The sequence below is a fragment of the Onychostoma macrolepis genome, chromosome 05 (assembly GCF_012432095.1).
Source record: "Onychostoma macrolepis isolate SWU-2019 chromosome 05, ASM1243209v1, whole genome shotgun sequence".
NCBI lineage: Eukaryota > Metazoa > Chordata > Actinopteri > Cypriniformes > Cyprinidae > Onychostoma > Onychostoma macrolepis.
This window is the reverse complement of record NC_081159.1, coordinates 8,560,629-8,588,469: the sequence shown is the minus strand read 5'-3', so window position 1 is coordinate 8,588,469 and position 27,841 is coordinate 8,560,629. Positions and strand designations below refer to the sequence as shown.

Here is a 27,841-nt window from a genome sequence, read left to right as displayed (position 1 = left end):
TAACAATGATCGTGTGTGTGTGTGTGTGTGTGTGTGTGTGTGTGTGTGTGTGTGTGTGTACTGGTTTTTGTGGTTTACGGGGACAAAATGTGTATAATGACATGGGTATGACAGAGGTATTACAATTTGAAGGTGGTTTATGAGGACACTGCCTATGTCTCCGTAATTCAAAAGGCTTAAAAAACATACTAAATGGTGTTTTTTTGAAAATCTAAAAATGCACAGTTTCCTGTAAGGGGTAGGTTTAGGTGTAAGGTTGGTGTAGGGCAATAGCACATACAGTTTGTACAGTATAAAAACTATTACGCCTATGGAGAGTCCCCACAAGGATAGCAAACTAGACATGTGTGTGTGTGTGTGTGTGTGTGCGTGTGTGTGTGTGATCAAAGTCTTTGGTGTGATGAAGTAGGGTGTTTCACGTGCCACTGACGTGACACATTCTTCTCAGAACTAAATTTGCAAGAATTTCGACTTCATGAAAAAAGTTAAAGTATTTGGTTACTGGTGTCATTGTAGAAATGCCCTGTTTATATATTTAATATATTTATATATTTAATGTCCGATAGCACGGAGATCAAGCAAAGAGAGAAATATCTTAAAACATTTTTCAAAAATACAATTAAAAATGTAATTTTTAATAATAACGCACATTTAAAGTAAAATCAAAAATAAGACAACGATTAAAAGAATTGCTGAGTTATGAATGATTTCTAATCTCTTTATAATCAGAAATAATGGGGTTTATGTATATCACAGGATTTAAAAAAAAAAAACATTAAATATGCTTTTATCAGATGAGATCTTGCTGTGACCAATCAGATTAGAGCTATTAACCCAATTTGCCGCCGAGAAAAGAAAAAAAAAAAAAAAAACAGAAATACCTTCATAGCAACTGTTGTTGAATATTACCAATGTGACACATCGCGCTTTTATTAAGTGTTTTGTGTCGTATTGTTTAATGCAAACCAGTATGGATTTAGAGCAGGAGGAAACCATCGCGACGGACGACGACAGCGGTGAAGCCGACCACAGCTTTTACCTCAGCAGGTCAACTAATAACGGCTAACGTTTCCATTCCTGTATAATGCCCCGTTAAATGTAGCGAAAGTGGTAGATTTGCAATGGTAACGACTGGTTCATGTATTATTGTAGGTTAATGTTGACAGAACATCAGTTCTCAACCCCCACTGTCGTCTCTCATCGTGTCCTAATTAATGAAGGTACGATCATGTGCTGCTGTAGTCAAACTAAGCTCGTTCGCGGGCGTATCTTGAGTAACGTTAATGCCTTTTTCACTTTTGGCCCACTTAAGTTTTTTTGGGTTTTTTTATCTTTAGAATCGGTTCAAGGCCGGTTGAATCGGTCTTAGTGAGCACTACTAATTGTACTACCATTCACTGTACAGTTACAGTAACTTAATAGCTTAACTAGTCTCTTTCTTTGACAGAGATTTCACCTCAGATTGACCTGCAATATCGTACAGGACAGAGCAGAAAGACATTCATAACAAAACAGGTAGATTACATTAGACAGCACATGCTGAGGTCCTAATCAAATCTAAGCTTAAGCATTTCTAGGTGTATTATGTGTTGAATTCCCTTTTATATTATTACAAGGAAACACATGGCACAGTGGTTCCACCAATAAATCCTGCAAGGTTTGTACAAATTTTTGGACATGAAACAAATGTGCATTCAAGTGTAAAATTCAGATAATAATAATTAGTTTTGCTCTGTGTTTATCAGTGTTCAAGCTCGAATTATTGAGGAAGAAAGTTCTTCAGAAAGGAACACAGTGAAGGTAATACAGTTGTACACAGTCTGGAAAATAATCCTTTTAACTTTAAACAAGTTCCATAAGATCCACAAAAGCCTTCAGTGCCTCAACCAGATACATACAGTAGCTCTTGAAATGTTAACACCACACCTGAACCACCCTGTTTCATTGTTTTGGAGATTCAACAAGCAGTTCAGACTTCTGGTCTTTGGCTAATTCTTATGTAACTTCTGCCCCCTAGTGTTGAGACCCATTCCCATACATGGCACCAACTCATTAGATGCTTCTCACCAGCAGCCTGGGCCGACTTTGAGACGTTCATTGAGAAGAAATGGAAAAACATTGGGGGAAAAAACTGATCCATTGGCCACAATGAAGAACACTGAACTAATGAATACTCAACACAGGTCAATCAGGATCAGGAATAAATGCAAACATTAGTATCTTTCAGATTGTCGATTGCTAAAACATACAGTAGGGTTTAAAACTATACTGAATATTTGAGATTCAAAATCTTATTTAAACCTGTACATAAATAAATAAAGCTTCAACATTGTGAATATTTTAAAACAAAGAAATGTTATCATGTACAATTAATTTCTAGGTAACTAATTAAAGTCGAGATGCTCTTTGGAACTTACTTTGACATACTAATCCAACTTTTCATTATAACTGTTAAGCAGCTAATATAATTTGTGATTTTAAAAAAGCATTTTCCAAGCATCATCTCAGATTTTGGACCCCACTGTATGTTACTGATTTAATTCAGCTGTTTCATACATTGTAAGTCAGCTCAAAATTTGCTGAAAAATGAATGTTATATTTACTTTTTACATTCAGGTCACTGCCTTCTAAAAGGAAGGAGAGTCCAGACACCAAAGAGTACAATAAAGCATTCAATACACCTTTGCCTACACATGATAAACCAACATTAACCGCTAAGCCTTACGTTAGTCCAGGCAAGTGCTCAAACCTGACCACACAAATTAAGATTAGTGCAGTGTAGACAGATAACATTACAGCATGTGTTCTTGTTAATTTATTACAGAATGATGAATCCGTGCTAGAAATGAAACTTTCTTGATAAAAGCATATATGCACCTTTATGAGGTACACTTAGGTAACACAAACTCTGTTTGTTAGGTTTCAGTGGCCAAGGCATTACAGAACGAAAATCAGGGAAAGTCCTATCACTCAAGTCCATCCACAGACGGAATCATTTTGGAGAGACAAAGCTGCATTTAGCTGTGATGAAGGGAGACATTCAAGACGTCAAAGAGTTGATCACAGTGGGTGCTTCTGTTAATATACCGGATTATGCAGGTATGGCATGTTGGAGGACATCACAAAACATAAAATTGTTCATTACCACTATTGCATTTTATTAGAGGACACTGCATATTTCACACTTTTATTCAAATCATCCCACAAGCCCCATTTGGCACCATAGTTATAACCAGGGGCGTCAAACTCATTTTTACTGAGGGCCACTTCAACATTATGGCTGCGATCAAAGGGCTGGTTGTAACTGTAAGAGTGTACAAATGTTACCACTCTTTAACATATTGTTAAATAACTGTCTCTTTATTTTATTATTAGCTACTTATTTAAGTTACAAATATTGTATATGCATTTGCATAGATGTGAAAATATATGTTATTATTCTGTGTTATTTAATTACATTAACTTTGTTAAAAACATTTTTTGTTACATTTATGGTACAACAAATAATTGTGCGCTGCTAAAAACCTGTGACAGATAAGGCATTTAAAAAAAAAAAAGAGCCCGGTCTCTTGAAAATGCGTATCAGTAGCACGATTTTCTAGTTCTATTTGGCGTGCGATTTATATGCAGAAATTGACTTTGGTGTGCATATGATACGCAATCAATGCTTAAAGGTGCAATAGGTGATTGTCTATAGAAACATTTTTTGTTATTCTGGTTGAAAGTCTCTTCACATCCCGATAGCAATCATTACGTTGGTCTAAATGTATTCATCTGTATTTATATATTCTGTGGAAGGTGTAGGACCAAGAAATGTTCGTCCAATCAAAACGTTCGGTCCGAGCGTTTTAATTGGCTTTCTTACCCGCCTGTCAACGTATGTATTTGCATAGCTCTGCGCACCCTGAAGTTTATTTCACTTCGGAACATTTACTCACGGATTTGCGCTGCGCAGCTTCTTCACACACAGACGAAACTTACTAGAGAAGTGTGAAGTGTGACATAATAGACCTCTGTAAATAAATACAATTTAAATTCAGGTCTCGCACACTTTAATGCCCTTTGTATGGAACATATGCTTTGAACTGGAATAATGGCGGAATACCTGGTGATGTCCACTTCGCCGGGCTCTTATTACGGTCGAACAGAACAACGTCGGACGTGATAAGACATACCAAAGACTATAGAATACCCAAGACGTGTCACTTGTATAGTTTTGAATGAGGAAAAATGCAACACTCAATATGGCCGCTCAATTGCAGGAAGCCCCGCCTTCTGAATGAAAGAGCCAATCACTAATCGGTAAAGTCAGCGCGTCATTGCAGCTGCCGTTAGAAGTCCCGGTTGCTATAGAAACAGTCAGCGTTCTGAGACGTGCGTTTAGGACTGCGCATGCACACTGGCTGATCTAGCCTGAAAAATAACCTTTTTATAACGCTATTTGAGTAATTATCGTAAGCTTAGTGAACAGTTTTGTAGAATTTAATGTTTCCCCATTCAAAGAGATAGGAGCTGCACTTGGATGCCCGAGAGGCGTTTCAAAGATGGCCGCCGAGTGACATGACTTGTCTTAAAGAGACTTTGGACATACATATGAAAAGTGCAGAGCAGGGAGGGCGCGAGGACTGTAATTGGAAACCGTTGATGTAGCCTATTGTAGTAATTCAATGTTGTCTCTGATATTCTGCTCTTGGAGCGTATGTGCGTTCAGGGGCGTGGCTTTGGATAGCGATTGCAGGGAGGGTGGGACGTTCGCTTTCAGTGCTATCAGGCAAAAGTTAGCATTTTCCGAGATCTCCTATTGCACCTTTAAAGTAGAAAAAAAGTGGTGGCCATACTCAACCCCACTCCCCCACCCAAAAATAAATAAATAAATATATAAATACAAACTAAAGTACTAAAAAAGTACTTTTTAATTTTCATAATTCAAAACGAATATATATAGTGCCACAATAAATAAATAAATTAATTAAATGATTAATTAATAATTGTTTGCTATTCAATTCACATTTATTTGTATAGTGCTTTACATGATACACTGTTGCAAAGCAGTTTGTAGAAATGAACATTTCTGCATTACATTTAGTAGTTTACAGCACTTTTAATAAAAAATAAAAATAAGAATTACACAAGTCAATCTGTGACACCAAACAGGAACACAGGGGGACGCCAAAAGACCACTAAACAAGCTACCTTGACCTGACTGTTCCAGAATTACTAAACCACTGACTACTGCGTAATCTAAAACACCTTCAGCCAGCATCCAGTATAAAACACTCGTGCTTATAAGCCAAATAGCTTGCTGAAGTTTTATTTATTTTTACTGACATCTGTACTTGAGAAGCCTACTGTTATCTCCACCATCTCTGATGAAATCGGCTGTTTTCTCTGCATTAGAGCGGTTTTGAACTTACTTACGTGTTATAGAATGGTTGAAGTTAGCACACATGTCCACCTGATGGCATTGTTGATCAACACTTCTGAACTTAAAGGTCTATTCACTTTCAGGTTGGACTCCACTCCATGAGGCAGTGCAGAGAAACAAGTTTGACATGACAGAAAGTTTACTTGAAGCTGGAGCCGAAGTAAACTGCAGAGGAGATTATGGAATTACACCTTTACATGATGCCATTCAGAGTCAGTATTACAAGGTGTGTAAATTGCATACAATGGTACTCAGATGTACCTTCAATGAACACTAGTTATTATTATTAAAAAAATGTGCTTATAAAATACACAGATTGTTATTATATTGAATACATATGCTTACAGATTGTAGATCTACTTCTGAAGTATGGTGCTGATCCATTATCAAAGAGTGACAGAGGGATGACTCCTATGGACATGACCACAGAGAGATCTATGTACATACTGGTGGAGAAATATCTGCAAAAGACTAAAAGTGATCCAGGTCTAAACCTCTTGACATACACGAAACAAATTTAATATACAGGGGTTGGACAAAATAATGTTAACACCTGGGAAATAGGCAATATTTCTTAATTAGGTGTCTTACCACTGTTTGCCTTGAATACAGCTTCCAACCTTAGACTCCAGTTGAATGTTGCCATCCTGCCAGTTGCTCTTCCAGATGTTGGAAGAGGGAATCTTCTAATCTTCTCACTAAAAACTTAGTCTAGTCTTCTTCGCTGATGAAGTCTTACCATGCGTTGTGTACACAGTCATAATCATAAAGACTGTTGTACTTAAAAACAATTTGGCAGTTAAGGTAACAGATGCTCCTGTTAAATGGGCTCCCGTGATTTGTCCTTTTTTGGAAGTCTGACAGAGCCATTTCCCTGAGCATTTGTACTAACCACTGCTGAACACAACTTATACAACACCACTGATACGCAAACTATAGAATATAGACAATGAATATAACCCTATTATAATGGGTGTTCACGTTATTTTATCCAACCCGTGTATATTTATATGTGCTCATATATATACTGTATATCTTATCCCCTAGAATACAAAACATTAAATATAAATTGTAAAAATTGGTTTGTTTCGCTGTATTTGGAAATAGATAATACACCCAGCACCACTGATTCTGCAGTTAATCCAAGTATGAGCCAAAGAAACAGCCAGAACTCCATCAAAGTAAGTCAAAGATGTATCATTGGATAAAAGATCTGCTGCCATTGACTGTGGCATCATTACATGATGTGATTACTGATCAGTTACTTTTGTTTCATTTAACTTTGAGGACACAAGAGCTCCTCTTCAGAAATCAACAGGAACTGCTGATACGAGTGAGCATGAAAGGAGCCCGCAGTCTGGTGAAGCTGAACCCATTCCTGGTCCAAGCAGTGGACAACCAAGCTGTGATCCTTCCATTCAGGCCTCCCTCCAAGGTTCTGCTCTACATTAGTCAAGAGTTGTTGCAGGAAATAGATATGGCTCATGGCATAAATCACATCTTATTTTAAAATAAAATCAAAGTTTATTTTGATTCGTAGCTAAATCCACAATAATTGCTAACAAAAGGAAAGTAGCTTTTTTGCACCAAGTGACAATATTAACCTCAGCATCTCTTATATTCAGTAGGAAGTGTTAAAATGGCACATTAGCAAGCAATACAGTTATCAAATTGAGTCATGTTTTGCCCACAACTTTATTTGCTAAAATTAGTCCCTTGTGTGCTTGGTCCATGTATATGAGAAAATAAAATAAAACAAATTAATAACAGCATATTCATTCTGAAGTATGCTGCACATGCAGACTATATTATACTGTTTCTTACAGTAATTGCACTATGCTACATTGTGCAACTTTGTGGAGACACATCATTAACAGTCTTTATAATTTAAAAGTTAATGATTTTTTTTTTAGCATTTTGGCTTTTATTAGAAAGCATGTCTGATGTGAGGCTCAGTGTGAATTGGGGTGTTGTGTGTCCTCATTTCCCAGTGGAACCATCACCTCAGACTAGCACCAATGTACTGTGTCCTGTGAGGAACCAAGAGCAGGACTTCTGTAGCCAGGGTCCCTCACTGGTTCAAGATCAGGAGAGTGAGGGATCAGACACCTCAAACTGCCTAGACAGTGATGTTACAGTGGATTATATCGAAGATTATTCATCATCACCAGAACATTGGACTCTGTGTGCTACTCAAGATTTCTCTGGTTCCTAGAGCAATAGGGATGTTTCAGTGGATTGTCAAATATTTGATAAGTTCATTCAGTTGAAGTCTGACACTTAAATATTGGGTTATTTTATGTAACTTAGGACTCTTTATTTTTACTTTTACATCATTTGAACTGCATACTATCTGATACAAATACAAAAAATACTATAAAATGTATACTATAAATGTATCTGGTATATGTTCAAAATATTGGAATTTTGCCACAATTTAATTTTGTTGTTGTTGTTGCATTAATTACATTTGTTTGGTTATGTGAAGTAAGCAATGTTATTTGTAAATTAAATTTCATAATAGTAAATCTACTAATTTGACTTTTTAACATTTTAATGTATGGCACAATGCGTTGTTCCTTTGAGTTTCCAGAATAAAGAAATTAGATTTAAACAGTTGTCTCATGAAAATGATTTTCTTTGTAAACAAAATACAACCTTGAGGTCGACAAATATTTTTTGCCTTTAGTTTTTATTCTATCTTTATTTGTTTCTATTTATTATTCTTAGGGGAGGCTGGTGAAACTCTGATGAATGATGGCAGTTCAGTAGCTGAGAAGACAAACTCACATTCTTTCCATGACCATAGCTATGCAGTGAGTGTCCTTTACACCAAATAATGTCTGTCATGTGCATTGTAATCCAAACCTGCTCAGCATTTTTATTTTACCGATTATTTCAGATTACTGATAAGACAGAGTCAATTCACAGCGCAAGTGAAGATTCATGTAAAGTTGCCTCAGCAAGAAAGAGGATATTGGAGGGCTGTCAACACAATTATGGGGCTGATAATGACTCAGCTATGGCTAAGAAAAGGGTCAAAAGAACAAAACATGACATTCAAAATGAAAAAGAGTTTTTGGAATACTTGCTCAATTTTGATACAAACCATGTTTTTGCTGATTCTGAGAGCAAAAAAGAAGTAGATGGCCCCTCATTTCAACAGAATAAAGATGCAAGAAAAGAACAACTGTCAGCTCTTGATGTTTACCAGAAGGTTCCATCTGAAACTGTATGCTGTTCTGACACCAACAACAACAGCAGTCAAGAAAGCAGCAATTCTTCACTGTCCCCTCATTTAAATGAACTAATTGACTCATGTTTACAAGAGACATTCAAGGGAGACGTTAATGTACATCCATTTGGAGCAATGGCTAAATCACAATTACAGAAGGAGGAACTGATTGATTCAGGCAGCCCTGGTTCTCTGTCTTTGCTTATGGCCATAATCCATAATCAAGGACTAACCTGCAGTCCAGAGGATTCAGAGAAAGATGAACCATTAGAGGAATTAGACACAGCCAACAAACAACTGCCAGATACTAAAACATCAGAAGACCCTCTTATGGCCCAGTCATTGTATTGTGAGCTCCAACAACTGCAGGGAACTTTGCCATCAACCAGCCCTGCCACTGAGTCTCTCCATGTGGATAGTATCACTGGCTGTTCAGAAACCTGTATAAAAACACCACATAATGACTCGACACAAATCAGCATTCAAGAACTGCAATCTCCCAAAACACTGCCCCTAAAGAAGCTTCTAAATCAGGATGAAGAAACAGACATGATCACCATTCAAAACCAGCAGGAGGTGGTAGAGATAATAGAGACAGCACTGAGCACTAATCAGACAAAAATTGATCAGAGCTACACTGAAGATGATGGCATGGAATGTGAAAAGCTGGAATGTGACACATTGATTTTAAATGCGACAGATCTCATTGGTGAACCTGAAGCAGAACCACATTGTTCTTGCAGGGGGGTAGTTAATGAGCCAGTGAGTGACATTCTCAAAGACCATGCCAGTACAAGTTCTGTTTCACCCACTTTTTTCTGTGCCAGAGTAGATGTTGAACAGCTTGAAAATTCTCACATGGCTGATTGCATTGTTGTCGAGAATCATATAATTAAAGATTCAGCAGATTCTGACTGCACTGTTGTGGAATGGTCCAGTGCTGCTGACATTCAGGATGTGGCCATCACATCAATTCAGCATGAACTCTTTGGTTCTGAAGAAAGGCATAGTGAAAAGGAAGCAGAGAACACAGAGGGTACACCTGACACAGTGATTTCAGAGAGTGTTTTGTGGCCTTTTTTACCTGAGAATTTGTGTACACAACCTTCACTGGATAACAATGAAGACACTGCACATTTAAAACATGATCCACAAATAGCTCTGGAAAGCAAAAGGTTCGTAAACACAGGTGAACTGAAAAGTCAGAAAAAGAAATCGAAACGGAAGAAAAGGCCACTTAGACAAGGACGCAGAAGTGTCGCAGATGGATTGAATACAGGTGATTCCTTGGGGTCAATCATAAATATTATCATCACTATTTAGAATATGTTAATTTATATATTGTCCTTTCTCGACAGGATCAAAGAAATTTTTGAAAATTACTCAGAAAAATCTTCACAAGAGAAATAGTGTAGGCGAGACTCGGCTTCACCGGGCATGCATCAGAGAAGACCTGCACATGGTCAAAGTCTTGATAGAAGCTGGAAGCAATGTTAATGTATCAGATCATGCAGGTGGGAAAATCCTTGCCTTGGTATGTGTACATTATTTCCTTTGATCTATTTAATGCTTTCATGGTGCCTTGGGTGGACAGGATGGACCGCCCTTCATGAGGCCTGTTCCAGAGGTTTTGTAGATGTGGCAGAGCAGCTCTTGGAAGCAGGGGCCGATGTCACCAGCAGAGGGCTAAATGGATGTAACCCGCTGCATGATGCTGTTGCATCGGGCTCATATGAGGTTGCTTCTGTATTTCTGTTAGGATCTGTCCCAATTTTAAATGCCAGATTCCCTCACTTGTTAGTGTACTGGTAAAAGGGTCATTAACCCCAAAAAATTTAATTTAAATAAGTATTTACTCAACTACATGCCATTACACATGTTTCCATACAAAGAAAATATAGTGATCAGAGGCTGTCTAAAAATACCATAACGTAGCTCAAACAACTCATGCACTATATTCTTTTGATGCCAGACTACTTGTGTTATACCCAGAATTATGTAATTGCAGCTAAAGCTCTATTATTTCAATCTGAATGGAAAACAAGTGTAAGAGCAGAGTAATATTTCTATAGGTTTCAATCTGATTCCCAGCATTTCACCAGCTCATTCACACTAACACTTTGTATTCAAATGTAAATGCACTTTCAAAAGCAGTTAACGTTCTGATCTTGATGTTTTATGCATAGATTGTAAGGCTTCTCCTTCAGTTTGGCTCAAGCCCTCATGACAAGAATATCCTGGGACAGAGTGCGGTAGACCTCGCAGCACATGAAAGCATCAAAGAGCTGCTTTTGACATTTAAAGGACCTTTTCATAAACCTGCCCGGCCAACTGACACTTCCAAACAGGAATCTCAGCTTTTGGCTGCAGAGCACATGCAGCCAGGTAAAAAAGTCTGCATGGAAGACCTTGAAAAACAGGAAAAATTCTCTCATCATTTACTCACCCTCATCTTATTTCAAACCTGTATGCCTTTCTTTCTTTAGTACAAAACAAAAAGTGTGTGTGTTCATGGATATGTTTAATGTATGTTTATTGAGTTTATTTATTTACGGTTGTTCTCAACAGATCAGTGTTTTCAGTCAGCAGGAACATGGATCGATTTTAGTGGCAATAGCCAATTGAACTGCCTTGTTAGAGATGGAATCATTCAGCACGGGGATGATAATTTAGAAATGACACTTAAGGTAATTTATAAATCATTTGTCAGATGCTGATCAAAACAAGTTAGCTTGCTGTTTTTCATAAGATTTAAAGCTCTGATAATTAAAATTTAGGGTTGTAGCTATGAGGCCTCTCTTCTGGAAAATGGATCTATCAGTGATGCCAGTGGCAGAGACTTCCTCCTTCCAGAACAATGTTTAGAATCAGTCCTGGAGAGTCAGTCCTCAGGTCCTGTCACCTCTGATTTTGCCTTTAAAAAGGTACAAGACAACTATGTGGAATGTTAAGCTGTTATCTTCTGTTAATTCTGATGCATGGCTAAAATTGTAAAGTAATCATCATTAGACAAAAATACTGACATGTGAGTTCAGTAATTTTATGGGTTTAGTAGTGACTTTGAAAGCACTTTTTTTTTTTTTAACATTCTTATCCTGGCAGGTTATGTATCAATCCAAGTCAAGTTGTTTAAATACGGAGAAAACACCTCTGGGATCAGTACATCCCCATTGCTGCACATTCAACAACAGTCCATCAAAACCTGCTATAAAAGGTTTGTCAACTCGATAATATAGGACGAACCTTACTACTTATTAAATTCCTTAATGGTATGACAAATTTAAGGATTTAAGACCAGATTTTCAGTTTCATAAATCCTGGAAATAACTGTCCAGTTAATAATATTTTGTTCATTTATTCATTTTGTTCAATAGAGCCGTCCAAAAACGACGTTTTCATGAACATCAGATCAATTCGCTTGGTCAGCGATGAGGAGTTTTTTCCAAGCCATGTGATGAACAGATACTGGGATTTCTTCGCCCAGAGTGAGGAGTGGACCTTTGAAACTTAAGAAAGGTGCTCGTGTAGCGCAAAAGTGCCTGTTAGAGCGTCAATGAAAGCACCGTTTCAGTGTTAAAACCTTTAATGTTAGAACTTTATAAAGTGGAAGAGTGTTATATTCTCAGTGTTGGTTTGAAAGTACGATATTTGAAACGTTTTTGTACAACTAAGTTTCTTTTGCAAGATGATGGTCTTGATATTAAAATGTAGGCTAAATCAACACATGACCTGTTCCATTTATTTATTTTACCCAAGTAATAAGTATGAATACCAGCCGTTATCAGCGCGTTTCGGGATGAGTTTGTGTGTTTTGAACACTCGCTTGCGATGCTAGGAAACGATAGAAATGTGAAGATAGCGAGGTTTTAATGCAAAGCCTTGGGTAGTGGGCGGACAGGACTTTCCTGGCGTTCACGCCTCATACTCCTGCTCATGAGTCAGACTCCACAAAGTGAAGTCAGCAGTCTAACTTACTCGTCTTGAGCGGACTGACGGTACGACTCCACGCAATCTTAAAAGCAGATGTAAGTATCTTGAACTAGGTAGATTATTTAGAGATAGGCAAGATATTAATTAGTATCGCCATCGCGTGTTTGTTACAGAAAGCGCAAATCAATTGTCCAGTTAACGTTACTCTTTTCTTAATTCTATACTACGTCGTTCGTACATTATTTGAATAGAGTTTCGAACATATAAGTACACTGTTTTCTTGGGTTTTGGCCGAATGATGGAGTTTTTCTAGTACTGTACGCATATCTTTGTTTAATCTCTGTGGATCTCCGGTCTTCAAACCGTGCGACAACTTCAGCAATATTAGCTAATCAATTCCTTTCGGAACCGAAGGTTTTACATCTGTTATTCTTCATCTGTCACACAGACATATTGTAATGTTGAGAAACATTTGATGGCAGTGGCACAAAACAAAAGACGGGCAGCGAGCAAGGTAGGCAAGTCCGCTTGAGTCATATGATACGATACAACTGAATATGATACAGTTTCCTGGCTGAATAGTTTTGTCTGAAGATGTGAGTGATTATGTCAGCCTTATTTAGCCTATAACACATGTTTTACTTCGCCAACAGAATGAGAAGAAGATGTGCTGTCTTACACTGGTTAAGATGCAAGTTCTATGTGTTTGTTGTGTCATTGTTTGTCGTGCTGAAGCTGGTGTACATCAAGATTTCAATGGACAACAGTATTTACATCGAGCCCTATGGATCTACACCTAGATCACTCAGAGCTCAGCCTCTGAATGGTATTAACTGCACAGCCATTTATGAACTGGAACCGGTGGAGATTGGCAAGTCATTGGAGTTAAGACGCAAAAACATTGTGGAAGTCAATGATGGGAGTATCGTTTCTTTCACTGCAGACTGCAAAAACTACATCGAACAGAGGGGTTATAATGAGGTCATTGTAACAGATGAGGAATGCAGCTTTCCAATTGCATACTCTTTAGTGGTGCACAAGAACAGCGCTATGGTGGAAAGGATTCTTCGAGCCATCTACACACCTCACAATATTTACTGCATTCATTATGACCAAAAGTCCTCAAACAAATTTATCGCAGCAATGAAGAACTTGGAAAAATGTTTTCCAAATGTCTTCATAGCCTCTAAAATTGAGTCCGTGCAGTATGCACATATTACCAGACTTAATGCAGATCTCAACTGCCTTTCAGACCTTCTAAGTTCAGAGGTCAAATGGAAGTATGTTATCAATTTGTGTGGCCAAGACTTTCCACTCAAGTCCAATAATGAGCTGGTAACTGAGCTCAGTAAACTGAACGGTGCAAACATGCTCGAATCAAGCAGGCCCAGCGAAATGAAAAAAAAGCGATTTCAGTTTCGGTATGAACTGAAAGACGTGTCATATGAATACCATAAAATGCCAGTTAAGACAGACATTGCTAAAGACCCACCACCACATGACATTGAGATGTTTGTTGGGAGTGCTTACTTTGTCTTGACACATGATTTTGTGTCATATATTATGACCAATCAACTGGCAAAGGATTTTCTGCAGTGGACAGCTGACACATATTCTCCTGATGAGCACTTTTGGGCAACGATGGCCAGAGTGCCTGGAGTTCCTGGAGAGATTGGGAGATCTGAGCCTGATGTGACAGACCTGAAGAGTAGGACACGTTTGGTTAAATGGAACTATCTTGAAGGCCGTTTGTATCCACAGTGTACCGGCACACACAGACGCAGTGTCTGTATCTATGGTGCAGCAGAGCTCCGGTGGCTTCTGGAGGACGGCCACTGGTTTGCAAACAAGTTTGATCCCAAAGTTGACCCTATCATTATTAAATGTCTTGAAGAGAAACTTGAGGAGAAGCAGCATCAACAATGCCTGAAAAAAGTGTCTTGAAAAGAAGGACTTTCTTTTTGGGCCGTGTTTTGGTCAAAAAATGTACGTTTGTTCAAAGCACCACACTGTTAAAAATAAATGTAATTTTACAGGTAATCGTCTGTATTTTTTACAGAATTTTCCCGTTTTTCATTATACAATATAATACCTGTTATTTTACAGATATTTGCTGTATTTTAAAGTTCTACCATTATATTTACAGATAATTGCTTGTATTTTGGTATCAAAACAATTTTCCGATTTTAAAAGGACATTTTCTGTATTTTTACAGAGTAATGTGTAATTTTATATAAAATGTTATATAATATTTACAGATTTTTCCTGTAAAAATCAACAGTCAGTCACTGTGTACTGTCCAATTATTTCGATAAAATTTTATTTTGATGCTTCGGGAAACATTTGATTTGTTTAAAGTTTCATGCCAAAAAGTATAGTATTGCAGCAGCATCTATGGGCATTCTTTATTATAAATCACTGCATTAAAAATGAATAGTGAGGTTACAGTGTACCCTTGCCTATTTACTTGAAATCATTTATACTATATTCAAAGAAATGCAAAATAAATTATGGAATAATCTAATAATCTGTTGCCTATTCAAATAAAGATTTGTGCATTTTAACAAATACCAGCAAATATTTACACAGCATAACTGAAACAGCTTTATTTCAACATTTAATGACATCCAAACTTTTATTCAACAAAATTTATTCAGAGGAATATGTATTTGTTTCATAGACTGTATAAAAACAGATTTGTTTATGTGTGTGTGTGCACAAGTGATGACGCAGTTTCAAATTGGCAGCCAATACTTTTCCGTTTAGTCCCGCCCACAATGCAGGCTGCAAGGCTGCTGTCTACTCATCGACAGTAATTATGGAAGGGCGAGCGGATGATTTGAATTAATTTCAGGCTATCCATTAGGAGCTGTGTGAGAGCTGTGCAAGAGGTTCTTTTTTGTGTATAATTTTCAGTTCCTATGTGGTAAAGGGTGAATAAACAAACCAAGGACCATTTAAAACCAAAATCAGTGTAAAACAGCTGCATGAAAAGATGTCTGTGAATTTTATTGTATGAGAAGCACTTTTAAAGAAATCTACATTATGTAATGTGTGAAATCTCTGGCACTATGCCAACAGTCATTGTCATTTTAAACCGAAGCAAAAGTTTTTAGTTAAACCAAGGTGCCTGGACAAGTTCTGGTTTCTAGAAATCATGAAAACATGTAAGGGTGTCTAAGGAACTGCACTCCAGTGGTTCAAGTCTTCCCTCACAGGTAGGTCCTTCAGGGTGTTGTGGAGGGGTGAGGTGTCCAATTCTAGCTTCTGGGGTACCTCAGGGCTCAGTGCTTCTCCTCTCCATGTACGTGTCATGACTATGGGTCTGTCATTCAGTAATATGGCTTTTCATATCACTACTATCTTGTGTTGTCAAAAGTACTAACTTCGGTACCAAGTCAGTACCAGAGGTGTCAAGTAACGAAGTACAAATACTTTGTTACCTTAAGTAGAAATTTGGGGTATCTATACTTTTACTGGAGTAATTATTTTTCAGCCGACTTTTTACTTCTACTCCTTACATTTTAAAAATAGCCTTGTTACTCCTATTTCATTTCGGCATGTTTTCATTCCGGCTTGTCATCGTTAAAAAAAAAAAACCTATCTGGATAGTGAATTTGATTGTGGTTGGATGAGAAGTATAAACGTATACCATTCCGAAACCCTATTGGTTTGTACGCGATCCATCGCACCTGCACATGACACAAATCACGTCACACTCCAGCAAGGACATAGCCAGTGTTGGGGTCGTTACTCAAAAAAGATTATTTCTTAAAAGTTATTATTTCTCCACTACTGGCTCATTTATCAAACGGGTGCTTTCTCTTCGTCCTCCGCAAATTAAGCTACAGTAGGTAGTTCGGTAGAGAGACGTTTGAATAAATTAGCGTTTGCGATTGACAATGTTGTGATAAGTAGGCTGCACTAACTTTGTAACTCGTTACCCCCAACACTGGACATAGCAGACGTATGTAGCCAAGTACGAAGATGTCCGTGGCAGAGACTCAAGAAGAGAACTCGAGCGAAATGTAACTGATGTAGATTACCCTGTTGTTGTACATACAGGATTGAGTCCAAAGTGTTTGTTACGTCTTCTAGTTAAATGTGACATTGTTGCCATTAGCTATAGAATTGAGCATAGTACAAACCAGGAAGGTATCAGGATTGAGGTTTTTTTTTTTTTTTTGATTAATCACTTGGATTAATCATTAATTTTGACAGCACTAATGTTTATTGTATATAGACAACAGATTCCTGCAGCTAAGCTTGGGTGTACATTTACATTCCAATAAAGGTTATTGATGACATGCCTCTGAAGTTTGACTTTTTGCAACATTACAATACTTATAGGCAACTAGTCGTCATATCTTCCGCTCCATGAAACACGTTAATGCTCAGTAGTACACATATATGGTTCTTTAATGTATTTACATTGTACTAAAATGCGTTCACTTTTAATGGACATAAATGCGGCTGAAACAGGTAGCCTAGTGCATCCCAAATTTTTCAACATTAACATTTTAATATAACATTATAGTCATTATGGCCTTTAGAAAAATGTTTTTTTGAGGAGGTGGGGTAGTGCACAATAGGCCCCTGTGGCGTGGCCTAAGCTTTTGTCCTTAATGGCATTTTTTTCCTTTTATACTTTAAGTAGTTTTGAAACCAGTACTTTTACACTTTTACTTGAGTAAAAAGCTTGAGTTGATACTTCAACTTCTACAGAAGTCTTTTTAAACCCTAGTATCTATACTTCTACCTGAGTAATGAATGTGAATACTTTTGACACCAGTGGTCGGTACTGAAATTTAAAGACTTGATACCAAAGTCTGTACTTTTGACAACAGTATTGCTATCCTAATGACACGCATCTTTATCTTTCATTCCAGCTGGATGTTCCGACTGTTGCTGCTTGCATCTCAGCCTGCTGGATGGAAATTTCTTGCTGGATGATGAATGACCTTCAACTCAACCATGTCAAACTGCTCATGTTTTCAGCCAACCCAACACGTATAAACTTCACCAACCACATTGCACTGCCTGATCCTGTGGATATACCTTGTACAACATTAGGAAGATCAGGCCCTTCCTTTTTGAGCATGCTACACAACTCCTTGTCCAAGCTTTTGTTCTATCCAGACTGGACTGTTGTAATGTTCTCTTGGCAGGCCTTCCAGCATGCACTGTCAGACCTCTGCAGCTGATCCAGAATGCTGCAGCAAGAGTGATCTTTAACTAGCCGAATAGAGCACATGACACACCTCTCTTCATCAGTTTGCACTGGCTGCCAATTGCCGCTCACATCAAATTGAAGGCACTGATGTTTGTCTGCAGAACAACCACTGGCTCTGCACCCCTATACATAAACTCACTACTTCAGACCTGTGTCCTCCAGAAGTTTGCGTTCTGCAAGTGAATCACGCCTTGTGGTGCCATCCCATAGACACACAATCACTTTCATGGACTTCTGTTTTGAGTGTTCCCTGCTGTTGAAATAAACTGCGTAACTCCACCCATTTTCAAGAAATGGCTAAAAATGCATCTTTTCATGAACACTTGACCCATTAATACAAACGTTCTGTTTATAAAAAAAAAAAGAAATGGGACTTTCTATGTTGCGTTTGGATAAAATGTAATTGTAAATGTATAAAGGTATACAGCAGTTTCCTTTTTAATGTAGGTATTTTTGAATGTTCTAAATTATGTATTAAGTATGTATTTCCTATCATTTTATTCTTCATGTAACTTGACGTAAATGTGCAGGTTCCTTTAAAATTAAGCATAAGTACAGAATAGATTAATTTTACAGAAATTGGCTGTAAACGTTGCTATTTTTATTTATTTCTAAGTACTATGCTTGTTTCACTGTCCAACAAACATTTTAAACTATAATACTTACGGAAAATGACCGATTAAAATGTATATCTACAGACATTTGTCTTTGTATTATGTACTTACTACATTTTTATACAATATTTCTTAGTTATTGTAGCTAATATCTGTATTTTAACAGAAAATGATTGTAGGTAGACAGCCATTTCATAAAATAACTACTAAATACCTTTTAATTAACAGCTTGTTTGAAGTTGTGAGATTGCTTATGTAAAAGGAAAGATTAATCCTGTAAATATACAAACTTTTTTTGAGCATATTGCAATTTTTAAAGTTATTTCTTAGTTATTGTACATGGGGAAAACCTTAATTTAAAAGTAAATTACTGTAGATGGACAGAGCAGTTTTATAAAATAACTAATTAAAACCCCAAATTTACAGAGATTAACCTGAAAGTTGGTTGTTTTTCTTTATTTGACATTTGTCAGTTTTTCCATAGTTTAAAAACATACTATCAACAGTAATATACTGTAACTTAATTAATTTTGACTGTAAAGTATATCCTGTATTTTTACAGTTTTTGCGAAATGGATGTTTTCTGTAATTTAACGGAATCCGTCTGGAAACTGCTGCCAGACATTCTGCCGTTTTTTTACAGGATTTTTTTTTACAGTGCAGCTGACTGAAAGGTTAGCTGTATTTCCAAGCCATTTAAATTTCAACATGTTGTCGTCCACTATATGTTAGGTTCAGTATGTTAATGAGTTTGCCTTTCAGCTTCTGCTTTATAACTTGACCAAAGATATATTCATAGGTGCTTAAGCTATGAAATATTTATATATTTAAATTTATTTAAACAAATTCTGTGAGATGCATGTAGACCATCTTTTTCATTCTATTTTTTACCGAATCTGTGTGGGAACTTAGGGCTTCAGCTGAAATTATAGTTTTAAATTTGTAGTTTTAAATAGTCATCTTAAAACATTGTCTGTATCAGTGCCAGGGTTATGCTGTGTCTTTTTAAAATTTATATAATAACCGACAATCTTTTCTGTACATTCAATATTGAGTTTCGAATAAAGCTATTTAACTGTAGTACTTGAGCCTTTCTCCTTCTCTTATTGTAACCGTGAAACAGTCACTCCTGTTTACTCAAAAGTCACAGTATATTTGCTGTTTGTCAGTGATGTAAATATTAAATAATAGTTTGTTACGGTCTTCAAATTTCAGAGTGGTGTTCCATAGGTGTTGATAGAAGCTAAATTATACATAACATAAAATACTACTTATACTGCTGTAGATTTTACTACTTACTGTAGACTGTCAGTATTTTTTATTATTATTATTATTATTATTATTATTAGTCGCTCTTTCTGTAGGCTACATTGTAAGCCATTAGGTTAATTCAGGATTGAAGCAAATTTGAAACATTCACTCAGAGGATTTGTTCAAAAATGCTGTTTCATCCACTATTGCATGCAACAGGAGATGAGTATCAGTTGGTTAGTCATGTGGTTAGTTTTTAACTGTTTTGGTTGGTGGCGTACCTGGCAATATTGTGTTTAAAATAGTAAGTAGCTTGATATTTACTTCTTGTTCATTGAACTGTTGTACAAAGAGTTTCACACTTAAATTCATGCTGTTGGACTTTGTATTACAATAAGACTCTTGATTGTGTGATACAACATAATCTTTAAATATGTATAGTTAAAGTAGGCTTTGAAATTATGAAATTACTTTGTTTACTTTGCACTGCTTAAGTCACTAAATTACACTGGGTATCTGCATTACCTTCAAAGCCCTCATTTAACTTTAACCCTAAAGCTATCTTTTTTATTCATATTATTTTAATGTTTGCAGTAAGATGGTATTAAAATGTTTGCTTTGTTGAAACCGCAGTTTGTCAACTGAGATAAAGTTGGGCAAACTCATAGCAGTCTTTAAAGTGGAGATGCAAGACCAATAAGAAAGCCTTCATTTCTTGGCTCAACAAGTCAATGGCTGAACAAAAGCACCTAAACTTTCACTGCAACAAGACACTCAAGTGTACACACCGAGTGAATTCCCCAAAGCCATTCCCTTTTTATAACTGATATGTCCCCTGAGACGTTTTAAAAACAGCCATTTTTAAAGTTTGCTTGTGGAAGACAATCATTTCACTATTTTGGAAACTGATGAAAACGTTTGATTCTGAATGTTCATTTTTATTTGAAGCTACGTAGTTAGTGCCAATGTCCTGAGTTTGCCCTGTGCCAGTCTGTCTCTGTTCGTTACCAGAGTGCTGGAAACAGAGATCTTGAACCTACTTTTCTGAAAGGTTTTCACTCTAAAGACGTAATTGTACAGCATGTTTGACCACTGAGGTAGCCAGCAGGACTCCGTTTTCTTAATCTAATTGCAGTTTGACCAGCACATGCAGCTCTGTCGTAGTGTTGACAGTGTAAGTTAATGCAGCCAGGAATGTAGACGCCTGCCATCAAAACCTCTTTGGCCCTCTCATTTTTCTTATGTCTCAGACTCCACATTGATGCACTCAGTACAGAGAGCCCTCTGTGTAAGTTTTATTTACTTAATATCTATTACTGCTCTACAGTCAACAGTTTGAATATGACTAACCAGTTCTTGAATCATGTGAGTACAGAAAAATGTACATCTACTTTACAAAAAGTCTGCCTCATCTTCAGTGAGAACAGAAGCAGGTAACAGCTAAAGTCACAACATGTTTCCTGAAAGGCCGAAATGAGGAAGCCTCTTCCAACAGATGATACATTCCTCTGTGGTTTAAGAGAGGAATGAATAACATTAAGTAAGTGCTAAACTGGTTCAAAACAGGAAACAGACAGCAGTATCTCGGAATTGGCTAGTTTCCCAGAGATAAATGTTTTGCAAATGCTGTTAGGCTGAATATAACTTATCTGTGTTGTTTTGTGGATTCATTGTGAAAGTAAAACACCATTTGTATGGTAGCATATGTCATACTGCAACATATAGTATTTATAGAAGGGCATTGTAACTGAACAGCGGTTTTCATTCATTCTTAAGAAAATAAGATAGTTTGTAAAGCTGTAGGCCCTGTATTTATTTTTCTGCATTTGAAACATTGCAATGGAATTGCCAGAGGTCAGAAATTTCCACATGTCTATATACAGAACTTGATGAAATAGGGGTGGTTTCTGTTTGAGTCTGAATGTGTGTAAATGCTGCTTGTTTGTCAAAGGCTGCAATACGTCACATGTCAGAGTTGACAAAAAAGGAATTTTTTTTTTTACGTTCTATGACTTTGAATCCAGACAGAGGACATCAGACCTTTTTGATTTTGAGATGACTTTATAACACATACTATTTTCATTTGTCACACGTCTCCCAGCCGTTAAAAGTATGATTTTTCTCCAGTTTTTCTCTGTGACTGTTGACAAAGTCGGCAAGTGTATGATGTCATGTGTTTTACAATGTGTTTAGATTTTAAAGTTGTGTAGTGTAAACCAGCCCTAAAGCAGTTTTAGTGTGAATCTCCAAGACTGATTAGTGATGGTTTGTACATCTAAATCTAAAATACCTATGTGCATTTAGATTATGTGTTCAGATGTATTTGAATATATGGAAAGGGTGAACAAAAAACTGTTTCTTGAGCCATTACCACATAGGCCGAGCAAACCTCACCCATTTCCTTTCGATGACATGGCAGTTTAAGCTTTCCACTCTCAAAGCATTTATGTCACCACAGAGTAGACTAAATATCATCAGCCTTTTTGGTTAATACCATGGATAAAAAGACAGGCGATGAAGTGTAGCTTAATTACAGTTTTATTAATAAAGTTGCTCACAGACTTTAGAACCTAAGGTTAGGAAAGTCCAAAATGATGGGCCATCTATTGTACTGATGTGCAGGCCACACCTCTGTGTTATTCATGCTAGTGCTATTTAAGGATGTGACATTATTAGCACAACCTCGTGTAGGTTTCCCCTCTGCCAGAAAGAAACTAGTGTGAAATCTCATTTACACTGACTGCTGTACACTGCCTATGGTAGTTCCACAAAACAATCTTTACTATATAGGAGTTTTGAAACAATTTTTTTTTTTTTTTTTAGTTTTTGGCAGCAAATAGTGGGTTGCTAAATAAAAAAGTTCATGCTGGTCAGTTCACATCTTATATTCAGACTTTTTAATGTGCTTAAATACACTAGGCACTCGGGTTACATTCACTTTAATGTTAATTTTCAGTCAGACTAAAACAATAGTCTTTTTAAAATGTCATGAAAATGGTTTGGTCTCGTACCATACAAGCTTTTGTGAAGTCGAACTAACAGATAATGCGATTGCAGCTTGGCTTTGTCCACAATGCAGACACATTCATTTGACTACATTTGGCCTTGCCCACTCTGAAAGACAAAAGTGATGCACAATGTGCATTGACTATTGGGTGTATTATCCCAGAGTATTGACAAAATCAATAAACTTGAAAGACCTGTAGATTAGAAACAAACAATTTCCATGAACAAGAAGTCTGAGTCTGTGCTCTTTGAACGACTCTGAACACTGTTGTCATAACCATAATCACATCTATAATCATGCCCATTGTGGACTTGGTGATGGAGGTCCCGGGGGTTCATGACAGATGAGCAGAGCCATGCTGACCGCAAGAGCTAGCAAGACAAGCCCCGTCACTCAGCATCGTGCCCAGAGTCAGCCAGGCGAACCGACCAATCTGCAACAAAGAGCCTTTTTATTCTTCTTTCCTGTTCGCAGCACTCGCCAGCCCTCCAGGCTTAGCTTGTGTGTCCCAAGGACATGGCAAAAAAAAACTAAAAAAAGCAGAAATTTGCTCTTCAGAGACATCAAAATCGAAGTATGCCTTTTTGCAGTCCTCAGTTTTTACCAGTAAATACGCTACCAGACTAGCATCTAGATATTGAGCGGGTCCTTGTTGTATATTCAGCCTGACGTAGAAATATGTTAGACAGAATTAAAATGTCTGAAAGTAAGCTTGAGTAAATACTGATATGCATTAAATAATATTGACCTCTACTGTAGGCCTACATGCATTATGAGTCTATGACGTCTACATTAGGCCAAAGCTGGGAGTGTATTAACAGTGACTCTGGAAATTCAAGTGTTACCAGCATTGTTCAAACATTTTATGCAAGTCAAAATATGTTAAACCCCAGTGACAGATTTACTTACGTAAGCTTGCGTAAATATTAATACGTCTTTGTATTGACTTAGGCCTATAATGTATATTCTATGAATTATGTGAGTCATTAGACATGTTTCACGAGTTCACCTGCCCACTCAGTCCTGCAAGATAACAGTAAACGAGTTTGGCTTGTTCTCCTTGAAGGAGGCTCGAACCCAAGTAAGAACCTCCATGACCCTGCCAAAAACAAACAAACAATAGAAGCCCAATAGAAACCATCACATAAATTCTAATGGGTTCCATTAAAATACCATTATAAACCATTAGCTTTTTCCCGTAAAACCATTACAAAATTCCTTTTTGTAGTTTGTTTTGGGCATTTTTCCAGTAGGATTTAACATCCCACCAATAGAATCCATCACATACCAGTAGACACCATTGTTTCCATTAAAACCAATACAATTCCCATTATAACCATTAAATCCATTACATTTTCTATTGTGTTTTGGGCAGGGTTCTATTGTTTTTTTTCAGCAGGGTGTTCGATGTGAAGGAAAAATTAAGTAAGCTTGAGTACATATTCATACACATTAGGTTACATATGCAGTCAATGACGTCTTCATTTGGTGAAATAATCTGGGAGCGTATCATCTATGAATCTGGAAATTCAAGTGTTACAAGTTTTGTTCAAAGTTTGTTTATGCAAGTCATTCTTGCAGATCCTGTCTTTTGTAGGATATGTCCAGAAAGTAGCCAGTCTAACCAACATAATATCTCTCCTATTATTTTGTCTGACATCAGACCAGACCAGAATGCAGTCCAACTAACACGGTTTTTGCCAAACCTGTTTGCATTAAAGAGAATCCCATCAGTAGTCTCATGAGACTGTATGGCTGAATTCAGCTAAATCTAAATCCACTGAAAGTACTTAGTTAAAAATGCTATGCTGACAGCTAACTGAAACGATGAAGACTGGCTTGTCAGCTTTTTGTTTGTACCCCTTTTTCTTTGAAACTTCAGGAAATGCCTATTCTCAATTTGAAATATACACAATGTGATGTCCTCCACAGCTCTTGATCAAAACTGTACAGATTCTTGAAATTCCTGTGATGGACATCTAGAAGCACCTCACGGTTATTGCGGCATGACAGCTTGTGAAGGTCTATTGTTTGAGCAATGCCAATAAGCTTCAAAGAAATGTGCCCTATCATGATCAACATGAGGGCACTAATGTAACCCAACACCTAACTCTCCGTCTTAGCCACACAAAGATACAATTGTTGATGCAGCAGATCGTTTTCTGGCCTCCCGTAATGGCTTCCTCTGCATTCTATAGGGTGGGCGTGCAGGTGGCGGAGTAATTAAGGAAGATTGCGAGGTGGGCTTATCAATAAATTAAAACGATGGGGCAGAGTTTCTTTCAATTATTGATATGAAGTCTTATGTATCCCGACTCTTCTTCTGCCCAGGTGGTTACAGGTCACTGACTCCACAGAGGGTGATAGTCAGTGGGGGAGAAGAACAGGCAGATTAGATTAGATTAGATTAGATTCAACTTTATTGTCATTACACAAGTACAGGTACAGGGCAACGAAATGCAGATAACCTGCAGTGTGAGGGCCACCGCAGCTTCCTGCACTCCTCGCTTAGGTATGAGAAGTGTATAAAGAGATAAAGGAGAAGTAATGGAGAGGAAGCAGGTGAATGAAGACATTAAAGGAGGGTGAGGTTGAATAAATAAGCATTTACACTCCCATGTTCAGGTATTTTGCTTTGATCCAAGTATAGTCCAATCATGGTTTTGCTGAATATAAGGCACCTGGATCTCAGCACAAGAGTAATTTCTCATAAGTGTCAGGTTTGGTAATTTTTAAATAAATTTACAGTAAAATTTACACATTTTTTTTTTTATATCTACATTTACCAGTGTTTTGAATTAAGCATTGCCTCATGTTCAGTATATTGTAAGAAAATATCTGTATTTTTCTTACCGTGTGATTAAACAGTGTGAATTTTTCCCCGTGTTTACAGATTTAAACAAGTTCAGCAGTGGTCCATCAATCCAGTCATTTATTATAAGCATACAGGAGTCATTGGGGCTAGGGGTAATTTGTCTGTAGTGACTAAGGTTTTCACAATTTCAAAACTAGCTAAAAGGCTAAAGCTGTTAAACAACTGAACACAGTGAAGCCAGATTGGCAACTGAAAGGCTGACCTATGGTCTCAGGACAAAGTATATATTTCAAAAAATGTCAGCAAAATTTATTTTGAGGGTTTTATTAGCTATGTTTAAATCATAACTTTTATGAAAAGTAATTTTTATTACTTTTTGATTATTTGTATATCTATTTTTTGTTGATTTTATTTAAAAAATGAATAACTCTTCTCTGACATTTTCCAGTCTGCAGGTTTAATAAAGGTAAATCAGCTGTACTTCAAACTCGTCACACTGTTACCTAAAACCGTTTAAAACGAATATCGCACGCCACCTAGTGACCATAAAAGGTATAGCGCAATAACGCTATGAAATGTATCATTTCTCGCAATAAATCTAAAACAGAGATATGTAATTTCAAGAAAACGGATTTTGTACACTGACAAAATTTTATCAAGAAACAAATTTAAACATTTATAAATTACATTGATAAATTATATAAAACATATTTTAAATCACAAATGAAAAACTACCACAGAGTCCTTACTAGAACTAGGAAATATGACCATATTAGCCCGGTTTTGTCAACACTGCACTGGCTCCCTATCAAACATCGGATAGATTTTAAAATCTTGTTAATTACTTATAAAGCCCTGAATGGTTTAGCTCCTCAGTACTTGAGCGAGCTCTTATCGCATTATAGTCCTCCACGTCCGCTGCGTTCTCAAAACTCTGGCCGTTTGATAATACCTAGAATATCAAAATCGACTGCGGGCGGCAGATCCTTTTCCTATTTAGCACCCAAACTCTGGAACAATCTACCTAACACTGTTCGGGAGGCAGACACACACTGTCAGTTTAAATCTAGATTAAAGACCCATCTCTTTAGCCTGGTTTATAACACACTAATACGCTTCTATTATTCAAATCCGTTAAAGGATTGTTAGGCTGCATTAATTAGATCAACCGGAACCGGGAACACTCCCCATAACACACGATGTACTCGTTACTCGTAAGTAGAATGGCATCTACGCTAATATTTGTCTGTTTCGTTCCTATTCTGTTTCTCAGTCCGTATCCGATCAGATGGTGGATCAGCACCAAGAGATGATGTCTACAGCCCTGATCGTCAGCGGAGACCAGGACCCCCAGATGACCCCCAGAGATATATCCCCAGTGAAGACCTCGATTAAAATACAATAAAACTAAAAATATAACAAAAGAACTAAAAATATAATAAAATACCTAACTACATAATACTATTATTGTTAGAAATTGCAACAAAATAAAAAATAGAAATATAAACTCGTCTGGTCAGAGGAGAACTGGCCCCCCGACTGAGCCTGGTTTCTCCCAAGGTTTTTTTTTTCTCCATTCTGTCTCAGAGGGAGTTTTGGTTCCTTGCCGCTGTCGCCTCTGGCTTGCTCAGTTGGGGACACTTAATTTTCTAGAGATTATCGCCAATTTGATTGCACAGATAATATTTAAACTAAACTGAGCTAGACAATGACATCTCTGAATTCAATAATGAAATGCCTTTAACTGAAAATTGAGTGTTTAATCTTATCATTATATATTACTGACACTATCCTCCAATTTGATACTGTTAAGTGCTTTGACACAATCTGTATTGTTAAAAGCGCTATATAAATAAAGGTGACTTGACTTGACAATCTCTTTTCATAAAAACTTGGCCTCACAGGTTTATAATAAGTTATTTGACAAAATATTATGCATATTGCATAGACAAGATTGTTATAATACAACTTATCCAAACAAACAAACAAAAAACAACTTTTATAGAGACTATTTAGACAATTTTATAGACTATTGGGTTGCACTTTATTTTACAGTACGTGTACTTCCATGTACTTACAGTGTACCTACCTAAGAAAGTACTGGTAATATAAGGTATGTACATGGGGTAGGGTTAGGTTCAGGGTTGGTAGTTATTACCTAGTTATTGTAATTATATACATGAGTAACAGGACTGTAAAATAAAATACTACCAACTATTGTTCTCTGAGATCAATCATATTGGTGAAAAGGGTGTGGGGCAGGAAAACTGTATATAGCTCAAAGGCTGATCTTTCATAACACATACTTTCTCTATAAAATAGACACAAATA

At 37.0% G+C, this 27,841-nt stretch overlaps 2 protein-coding genes across 6 annotated transcripts; both read left to right on the top strand.

Annotated features, from left to right (window-relative positions):
* The first annotated feature begins 831 nt into the window (after nt 1-831).
* Nucleotides 832-12,381, top strand: ankrd31 (ankyrin repeat domain 31). Of its 4 annotated transcripts, XM_058777204.1 has the most exons (21): nt 832-1,047; nt 1,153-1,220; nt 1,448-1,515; nt 1,617-1,657; nt 1,746-1,800; nt 2,018-2,183; nt 2,617-2,735; nt 2,920-3,099; nt 5,509-5,651; nt 5,773-5,911; nt 6,533-6,606; nt 6,713-6,860; nt 8,156-8,241; nt 8,328-9,939; nt 10,019-10,174; nt 10,255-10,397; nt 10,847-11,045; nt 11,229-11,347; nt 11,438-11,584; nt 11,763-11,874; nt 12,035-12,381. In XM_058777204.1, exons 6-21 carry the CDS (start codon nt 2,149-2,151, stop codon nt 12,169-12,171), a joined length of 3,549 nt encoding a protein of 1,182 aa, XP_058633187.1. In that variant the 5' UTR covers nt 832-1,047; nt 1,153-1,220; nt 1,448-1,515; nt 1,617-1,657; nt 1,746-1,800; nt 2,018-2,148; the 3' UTR covers nt 12,172-12,381. The 4 variants fall into 4 exon arrangements, with proteins under 4 accessions (XP_058633187.1, XP_058633188.1, XP_058633191.1 ...); XM_058777205.1 differs by lacking the exon at nt 1,617-1,657; XM_058777208.1 differs by lacking the exon at nt 2,617-2,735.
* gcnt4a (glucosaminyl (N-acetyl) transferase 4a) lies at nt 12,104-15,627 on the top strand. Of its 2 annotated transcripts, none has more exons than XM_058777210.1 (3): nt 12,104-12,176; nt 13,039-13,104; nt 13,244-15,627. In XM_058777210.1, exon 3 carries the CDS (start codon nt 13,245-13,247, stop codon nt 14,532-14,534), a length of 1,290 nt encoding a protein of 429 aa, XP_058633193.1. In that variant the 5' UTR covers nt 12,104-12,176; nt 13,039-13,104; nt 13,244; the 3' UTR covers nt 14,535-15,627. The 2 variants fall into 2 exon arrangements, with proteins under 2 accessions (XP_058633193.1, XP_058633192.1); XM_058777209.1 differs by lacking the exon at nt 12,104-12,176 and adding an exon at nt 12,470-12,685.
* Nucleotides 15,628-27,841: the final 12,214 nt, after the last annotated feature.